A 9583-nucleotide genomic window follows, 5' to 3' on the forward strand; every position below is an offset into this window, starting at 1 on the left:
CATGTATCATATAAGGCCTGCCTGGGTAGCATCCCGAAGTCAATTTCAACTTGTCTGAGTTATGTCCTCAAGGCAAGTATCATGGGAGTAAGAAATCCGTCAGTGGCTAAAAGGTTTAGGATCACAGCGAGTAACAGAACAGAGTGCGATGAGTAACATAACAAAGTGTGATAATAGCGCGCTAATAAAATGAAATGCTTTAACATGCTTAGAAGTTCTTTTACTTTTTTTTTTAAATTACTTTTTTTTTTTTTACTTGGGGGAGTTGGGGAGGGGGAGCAGTGGGGTTTGAACCCGGGACCTCACTGTTCACACACAGGAGGTCGCACCGCTTGGTGTCCCCTTGGGGACAGAAGTTCTTTTACTTTAAAACCTCATAATTTATGTCATGAATGATTGGATAAACTGCTCATACGAAAACATGAAATATTTTAAAAGTTGCATGCCCACTAAGTACATCAATATTTAGCCCAAATATTTTTAGGTTGATTGGCGGGTGCTGGTGGGGCAGAGTTGAGGCTAGGGTTCAACTCCGTATTTTTGTCTTCCGCTGTAGCACTAGCTCTTATTTGTCTTTCGTTTTCTCTAACTTAAAACTTTTACGTTAGATTCTGAATTACAATTCCAATCGAGCCTAGACTCTCAATTTCTAGCATTATGTTATTTAACGTTAGTTATCAAAAGAATGAAACCAAACTTGTAATCCTAAGATTTAGAATGTTGTTTGATTGATTATCATGACTTGATTTCTATCTTTCTTCATTTAAAGGGCAATGTCCGACTTTTTATCCTAATATTCGAATTTAGCAAGATTTTTTTCCTCGTATTTTTCTATGATTTATAAATACACCTCGATTATCATTATTATTTTAAGAATTAAGGTGTGACTAAGTAACAACAATGACCGTATAGGTATTAATTTGTAAATATCATACGACATGGTCACATGGATGCAATCATAAAGAAGTTTAATGATATGATATAAAATTATATTTTCCCAAATAATGCATTTCCATTTCTTTTCTGTTTTGTGGTTGACCGTACCAAATTGGTCAAGTATTTTTTTTTGGGGGCAAAGGTGCAAAAACCCCCCATAGTTGTAAGCAGTGCACAAAGCACCCCACATGGTTTCATTAGGTGCTGTCAAACCCTTAATATTTCAAATTTAGTTCAAATAACCCATCTATCAGACGGAGAAAAAAAACGACGTCTGCAAAATTGATTTTTCTCTTTTTTTTTCTTTTTTTTTATAAATTTCAATAGGTCTCACTCTTCTAAATAATCAACATTTCATCGATAAAGCAACAACAGACTCTTGTTCCTCTTTCATCTCTCTTCTTTCTCTTTCTGAAATCGATGCTTAATTCTTCATAAATTGAGGATCATAATTAGTGAATACATGGCTAGCTTTTCATGTACAGGGCAGCACAAGCAAGCTAAACCCTAAAATCTACGAAGCCAGCAACACGTTAAGCAGAGAGCTAAGAATCTATTCTACGCACCAAGAGATCGCAGAAGGTATGGAGGTGAACGCCGAAGCTGTGAGGCTTGCTATCGAGAGAAACAGAGCTTCAATTTCTCTGGATCAAGCCATGACCAGCCATGGATACATGTCGCTGCAGGTTAATTATTCATACGCAGTTTGTATAATCTTCAATTGATGTAGAGAGTTGATTGGATTAGATTGTGTAGGATATAATAGTGGGACCGGAAGAGTTGAATCCGGAAGCGATGATGAAGAAGGAGATGGTGAGAGAAGAGATAGGGAAGCTTGTAGAGGCGTTGGGGGAGAGAGAGGTGCACATCCTGAGGCTGTACTACGGGTTGGGTGGGGAGTCGGTGTGGTCGTTTGAGGAGATAAGAAGATTATTGAAGCTGTCGAGGGAGAGAGTGAGGCAGATCAATTTTGCTGCATTGGCCAAGTTGAGACAGGAAGATCATCTCAACTATTTCATTTAGTATATATGTATACAAATTCAAGATTGTAATTCATCATCATACACTCGATGCCTATCTAAAATATGTTTCTATGCTAGCTTCGAGTTTGCAAGAATCATCATCACCAAATCATAAAGCAAATCTCTAACAACACATATTTTCCTGCAGAACTAATGGAAATTGGAAGGTATTCCTCCAAAAACACACACAAAGGTAGATACCAATAGCTGTTTACATACAAAATTCGAAGCAAGTAAGCTTCTTAAGGTCAAAACTATCATTCTATAAACTAAATGAACTGCAAAGAATTACAAGGCATAATTTAAATTAGATTGTTTTCCTTTAGCTAAGAAATTAAATTAACCAAGTTAAACAAACTAAGGTAGCCCCAAATGTGCAGATAAGCAGCAACAGAAAGACAACAACACAAAGTAAAGTCTTATGATCCAACAAATTAGGGCAACAATTTTTTTTCTCCTTCCCCAATAATCATACAATCTTACAAAAAGAAAAAGGCCAGCCAAAAGAGAAAAGGTTCAATTTCAAGGCACCATTAGAATTAAAATTCCACCTTTTCACCATTAAACAAACAGGTCCTCCAAGAAATCATTTCCCAAATAACATAATCTCACAAAAAAAAACCATAAAACAAAAGAAAATGGTTTTCCATAGAAGACTCATTGCTGCGAATTGAAACAAGGAAGTTCATTCTTCCTATTACCAAAAAATTGGTTTGTCATAGAACCCACAAAAGTACGTTTCTCCACAAAAGTCTACTATTCAAGATTGGTAGTAGTAGAAGCACTTGTCTCTGAAGTATTGGATCTTGCATTTTTTTCTTTTTTCTTGCTGCTCCAACAACTGCCTTGTTGTAATAGATGGGGCTCCCTTCCACTGCAGTCCCGGAGGTTTGAATGGCAATGAGGTTGGTAGTCTAACTTCTGGTCCCTCTCTAAGTTTAATAGCTTTAAGCTTTGATGCATTGATATGTCTCTCATTTGGTATTGCCCCTCTGATAACAGGATCACTATTGTGTGGAATGACTTCCTCACCCTCGTTTATCAATCTTTTAGAAGTTAAACCAGGTTGCAACCACACAACAAGTTAAATCTGATTTTAAATAAGCAAAACACCTAACATAAGTAAGAAAAAGAATTTTAGCAATTTATACATTCAAAGTTTTTTGGCCAATGCTCATATCAACATGAACTCCTAAGTCAACCGTTGTCTTAGAGGCCTTAAAGTGTCTTTTCACTGTTAATTTTGGAGGCCTAGTTGCTTGTGTAGATGCGGATGAGCTAGCAACCTGATAAAGATCATGAAAATAAGTTAGTACTTAAACAAATAAACAATTATATAGTTGATCATTCAAATTTCTTGATTTGCTCTTTGCTCACAAGTATGTTTGTTGTGACTTGATACTTTGCAAATGCTGCAAGTCTGATGCTGCATTTTTCTGGATAATTTATGTCCAAATATTGCTCTTTCATTGCTGACTCGCACCCTTTTCTTTCTAGGCCTTCCAGTAATCTTCTAAAGTGGTGGAGGTTCAATTGGTGCATAAGTCATGTTAAAGAACTTGATTCCAGGCACAGGTGCGATTGTGTGATGATATGCCTTTTGGTAAGTGGATTTATGATATCAATGGGATATATAAGACATGGGATCTATTTTTGAATAAAACATCGCATGCATACATGGTATCCCAGTTAGATCCCATTGCCTACAGGTACACATCCGTCTATCTAGCAACACAGTATGCTTATCTTCCCCTTCACCAATTTCATAGCCTGATGCCCCATTCCACACCACCCTACAACCAAAAGAAGCATCTATGTTTTCCTCATACATCTTCATAGCAACAGGAGACCATTCATTAACCCATGAATCAACCATGTTTCTTCTATCCCTAATTCTACCCAATGCAATGATTCTAATAGCATCTAGCATACTCATGATGGGTTTGTATCGTGCTTCAATAAAGCATGAATCAAAACTCTCAGATATGTTATTATCAACCATAAATCTAGAACACCTGTTATTTTGATACGCTCTACACCAAGTCTGCACAGGGTATTTGAGTAAATCTTGAGCTGCTTTCTTGTGAACCTCACCTAGCTTTGCAAGATTTGTTTTGAATTCCTCATCGAATGAACTCCATGCACAAATCCAGAACTTCTTCTTCAGCTCACCACCTCTGTATTTCTTTGACCAATTTGCATATATATGCCTAGCACACCACCTATGCTCTGCGTTTGGAAGTACCCATTGTGCTGCATTGAGTAATGCCTACAAAGAAGGTTATTAAACACCCGACATAAAATTTGGTTTTCATCGATTCCAGGTAATCATCTATAATTCTAGATTTACAACAATTAAATCCACAATTGATTTAAGTAATTTTTATGGCTATAATTCTAGATTTACAGCAACTAAATCCACAATTGATTTAAGTAATTTTTATGGCCATAATTCTAGATTTACAGCAACTAAAACCACAATAGATTTACTAGAAATAAATGAAATTTCAAAGCATAAGTTCTGTTCTTGATTACATACACTTGTTCTGACTTTTGCATATCGAAAAAAGTATTTAATGAAAAATAACTAAAATTAACTCGCCTTTTGCATATCGGAAATGATTGTAATATGTGCCCCATCATCAAGTTGAAGCTCTTGCCTTAGCCAACATAGAAACCACCTCCAATTTAGCTTGTTCTCCTTGTTAACAACCGCCCATGCAATAGGCACAACTTGATCATTGCCATCTATCCCCACTGCTGTAAGCAAAATTCCTTGACACACACCTTTCAAATGACATCCATCAAGACTGGTGAGAGGTCTGCATCCATCCATGACAAACACCCTTCTAAAGATTTTATTGTCATTTTCAGCACATTCTTTAGCTAATTCAATTTCAACTTTGATCCAAGATTGCTTTCTTTTAGTTTCTCAGCATATGCTGCAATCATAACAAACTCTTGCTTGAAGCTGCCCTCCATTTCATGTAAGATCATTTTTTTGGCCCTCTTACACTTATGTACACTCACATTGTTTAACCCTATTTTGTGATGAATTTGTGGGTGTTTGCGTCTTATTTTGACTTTTATTTTGGTCTCTTTCACTCAAAAGTTGATTGATTTGAGCTTTTGTGCTAATTTTGTTGTCTCAGGATTTTATGCTCAAATTGATTGATATGTGGACAAAACTAAAGTTAGAATTTAGTTCAATGGTCTGAAGAAGAATCGAAGTTCATCTTGATACGAGTTTGTAGGCAAAAACGGATCTAAATTTCGACTTGAAACGAGGGAGAACGGACCAAAACAAAAACACTGCGCATTGCAGTGGCCGAAGGGGGTACACGGCAGCGCCGTATCACGGCGGCCGCCGTCCCGGGACGTTTTCGGCAGTTGCGTTTCTCTATTTAAAAGCCGAATTTTAGGGTTTTTGAAGGGACTCTCGGCCCCAGCAGCCTCCTAGGCGATTTTCACCCTTATTCCCTTAGTTTTTTAGCATTTTAAACATCAACAACATCTTGTGGATTCGTTGGATTACAGTTCATGTCAGTTACATTCCGTTGGATTGGATTTCTAGATCGTACTCTTTGTAAGAACTCACTTGATTTCTTATTTAGTTTATTGAGCCCTTTGGTTGTTTTTCTTTCTTGTCCCTTTATGTGCTTGATGAATGAGAGATCTTAGATTAATTTCCGTGAATGTGTTGATTCTTGATAATTTAAGAGCCTAGTTAATTCGTCGTTGTTTCGCTTGCGGAATTCTCTTTGATTGTGTGTGTCAAGGAATCTCCCTAATAGCAATTAAAGTTCTCTTTGAATTTGAATTTGATGATTAATTTTGTTCTTATGCCTAGGTAGTGGTTGATCGTTGTTTATGGTTTTATGATCGTTTGGTTTGGAGTGCTAGATTACAACCCTAGTTTGATAGTTTTAATGTTTTCTCTCTACGTTCTTAGTTGCTTCTTATCTACTGCCTAGTTAATGCTATATGCTTCCTTTCAATTATGTTTTGGTGAATAGAAGAGCGAGATAGTGCCAGACCCAACTTCCCGATTAGAGTGTTTAGATTTTCTTTCCGTTTCTTGTGAGTAGCACAATTAAAGCCCTGTTAAGCCCTCCGTGTGAGACGACTTGAGTCGCCTTACTGCACTAGGACGACCTCGTATAAATCCGAGTCCATCCGCTAGGTGTTTTTGGATGAGTCAAATTTTGGCGCCGTTGCCGGGGAAGGCTTTTGGCGTTTGGTTGTGCTACTTTGTTTTCCGTGTTTATTTTATTTTTATTTTTGCTCGGTTATTTTCTTTCTCCCACTGGTGCGTTTGATCTGTCTTGTTGAGTGTTGTGTTGCTAGGGAGTTAAAGTCTTAACAGGAATTTGACATTCTACTTGACAACACTCACCGTGCACGCGAGGTGCTTGAAGCCTAGGAGAAAGTACCGAGTCTCTTTTGTCTAGCGTTGGAGTTGAGGAGATGGTAGGAAGAAATTTGCAGTACATGGGGGATTTTACCCGGCCTGTCATAGAGGCCACGAACTCAGCTATTGTGCTCCCCACTGCAGTCAGGAATTACAACCTGAAGCCCAATGATTCAAGTCTGCTCCCCCTCTTTTATGGGATGCCGAATGAAGATGCCCTGTAGTTTATCCGGGACTTCTGCACCCAAGTGCAAACTTTTCCACTGTTAGAGATCACAGAAGATCAGCTGAAGCTTAAATGTTTCCAGTATGCATTTAAGGATCGGGCAAGGACTTGGCTTCTCTCCTTACCGCCTAGTTCTATCACTACTTGGGGAGAGGCCTGTGAGAAGTTTATGTTGAAGTTCTACCCAAATCACAAGACACAAGAGATTAGAACTCAAATCATGAACTTTGTTCAAGGAGCCGACGAGCCACTTCATGAGGCTTGGGAGAGATTCCAGAAGCTCCTCCGACAGTGCCCGCAGCATCAGTTAACCCCAGTGATGTTGATGCAACTCTTTTATGACGGGTTGCTGCAGACTTCTCAATTTATGGTGGATAGCACGGCAGGAGGCAACATTGCCCGGAAGACAGCTGATGAACTCATGGAGATCTTCAACATACTTGCCGCGAGTTCCCAACAAAAGTCGGTAAGAGAAAGGAGGGTTGAAGCTATTGCAGTAGCTCCAAACAATGAGTTTCAGAGGCAAGTAGCGAACTTGATGAGGCAAGTACAACACCTCAGGATGAACCAGGTGGAGGCTCCACCCGCTCACGCGCCACCAGCAGAAGGTTATGGTATATGTGGTGAATATGGCCATGGAGCCAACGAGTGCCATAGGATGGGCGAGCGCACTTATGAAAGAGGAGTAGAAGTCTTTGCTGCACAAGGGTATTCGAGTAGGCAACTCTAGGGTCACATGCAAGGACACGGGCAGAGTTCTCAATGCTGTCAATTCCAGTAGCCTATGGGTTATCAGAACCAGCAGCAGTTCTACCCACCTCAGCAGCACCAACCTCCAGGCCCCTTATTTGAAGATCAGATGCAAGCTTTCATGCAAGCTAGCAAACAGGCGATGGAGGCTCAGAGTGCTACCATCAAGCGCCTCGAGACTACAGTTGGGCAACTAACAGGAGCCTTGAATCAGCTGCAGCAACAACAGCCAACTGGAAAGTTCCCAGACCAGGACAAACAGCCGCATCAAGCTTATGCAGTGGCGGTAGTCAAGGAAAATGCCCCAATAACCATGGGGTAATGGAGAAGCAAAACCGTGGAAGCAATCAAGGCTACCCAATGCCCCAGTGAACCACTGCCACCTGTCACTGTTGCACCAGACCAACCACCACCTAAGCAAGGAGATCCAGGTAGCTTTATTTTTTATATTAGCTTAGGTGGGGTCGAAAAGGTTTTTGGAATGCTTGATTTGGGCGCGGCAGTCAATTTGATGGCGCTTGATATTTTTGAGAAATTGGGTAACAAAGAGCTGAAATGCACGAATATGAAGATAGAGCTAGCTGACGGCTCTATTAGCAGCCCACGAGGCCTTGTTGAGGATGTTGAGGTTGTTGTGAGGGGGATTAGTGTTTTGGCTGATTTTGTTGTCCTTGATGTGGGAAAAGGGATTAGAGGCGAGAATGGGCATCTCGTGCTGCTTGGCCGACCTTTTATGGCCACCACCCATACTCGCATCGATGTGAGTACGGGAACTGTGAGTATGGCAAGAGCAGGTAGAGCTGTAACATTCTCAGCTTTTGATAAAAAACCTACTACCCCAACTTCCTTAATTCAAAATTGCTCTTATGTTGAAACATTTGATGCTTTGGATGAGGATTGTATTGTGCAGGAATTCCTTAATAAGCTACAGGAGGAGGACGAGATCGAGGAACAATTTCTTGCTAACTTGCAAGATGAAAGTGAGATTGAGCAAGAATTCCTGGATAAGCTGCAAGAGGAAGATGATAAAGAGCAAGGCCTTCTGTGTGCCTTGCTACTGGAAGAGAAGCTTGATGAGGTTGTGTCACTCGATCTCCTTGGATGTGTGGATAAAAGACCATCTCATGATATGAGCATGGAGCGCTCATTTGGAGGACCCTCAGCTGTAATTCAAGAAGATGTGTTTACAAGGGCGTTAAGGCAGCTAGAGCTTTAATCGGATTTTGGTTAAAGGGTTCTCTTAGTCGGGCTGGCGACTTAAAAACTAGCGCTGCATGGGAGGAAACCCATGTTTTCTTGTTTTTTCTTGTTTTTGTTTTTCTTTCGTTTTGTTTGTGTTTGTATTTCGTTGCTTCTGTTGTTTGGTGCAGGTTGATGCGTTGGGGACTGTTTGTTCTATGGATGAGAGATTGGCAGACATCGAGGGAAACTACGGGCTCACCACTTGGATCGATACTCAGGGAAGTTTTTCTCTTTCACCCCTCTTTTTGCGAGCACTGAGAACAATGCTAGATTTTAAGTGTGGGGGGGAGGGTGTTTGTTGATCTTATGGGTGCCTTTTTTTTGTGATTTTGGGCTTTCTTGTGTGGGGCAAATGCCCCCTTTATCTTGATTGTTGCTTGGCTTCAAGTAATAATGCACACTTTGATGATTTGTTCACAAGTAAATTTCATGAATTGTGTTGGCTTGGTTGCTATCTTTGTCTCTCAAGCTATGCATATTCCTCACTTGATGTAAGTTGTTTAATGTTTTGGATGCAACACCCTTATGAGTTATTCTTGACGTGATTTGTCCGATAGATGCTAGAGGGAGTGTTTTCATTGTGATAGCCTACGATCTTATCCTTTGAGTTTGAATGTTGGTTTGTTGTGAAGTTTTCTATAGCTCTGGGTCTCTGCTCCTCTGACGGTAGTGTTATGAGCATGGAAAACCACGTGAGAATAATTTGGATTACCTCCAAAAGTGTTGATCTCACGAAAGTTGGCCCATCTATTGAGAATGGAATAACATCACTTTGAAAAGAAAGATGTATAAAATTAGATTTGGGTTGATTGTTTATCATCTTCAAGGAAAATGGGATTTGATTATAAAGGCAATCACATTAGGGAATTCACCTCTAGCGGAGAATCGGGTCTGATCGGATTGAATTGTATCATGTTGTTGTTGCTTCTTAAAATCTTAACAATGAACATCTCGTGAGGAATGTAAATGGCTAAGAGACTTAGATTGGTGGGAGAT

The 9583-nt window shown here is 39.8% G+C and overlaps 1 protein-coding gene across 1 annotated transcript; it reads left to right on the forward strand.

Annotated features, from left to right (window-relative positions):
* The first annotated feature begins 1167 nt into the window (after positions 1–1167).
* On the forward strand, positions 1168–2053 carry LOC131012341 (RNA polymerase sigma factor sigD, chloroplastic-like). Its single transcript, XM_057940273.1, has 2 exons — positions 1168–1622; positions 1693–2053. The coding sequence occupies exons 1-2, from the start codon at positions 1521–1523 to the stop codon at positions 1957–1959; spliced, it is 369 nt and encodes a 122-aa protein (XP_057796256.1). The 5' UTR covers positions 1168–1520; the 3' UTR covers positions 1960–2053.
* The last annotated feature ends 7530 nt before the right edge of the window (positions 2054–9583 follow it).

The sequence above is a fragment of the Salvia miltiorrhiza genome, chromosome 2 (genome assembly GCF_028751815.1).
Source record: "Salvia miltiorrhiza cultivar Shanhuang (shh) chromosome 2, IMPLAD_Smil_shh, whole genome shotgun sequence".
Classification (NCBI taxonomy): Eukaryota; Viridiplantae; Streptophyta; class Magnoliopsida; order Lamiales; family Lamiaceae; genus Salvia; species Salvia miltiorrhiza.

Coding starts and splice junctions, on each gene's coding strand:
- LOC131012341 (XM_057940273.1), top strand. CDS start 1,521: ATGGAGGTGAACGCCGAAGCTGTGAGGCTTGCTATCGAGAGAAACAGA. Junction 1,623..1,692: donor ATGGATACATGTCGCTGCAG/GTTAATTATTCA, acceptor TAGATTGTGTAG/GATATAATAGTGGGACCGGA.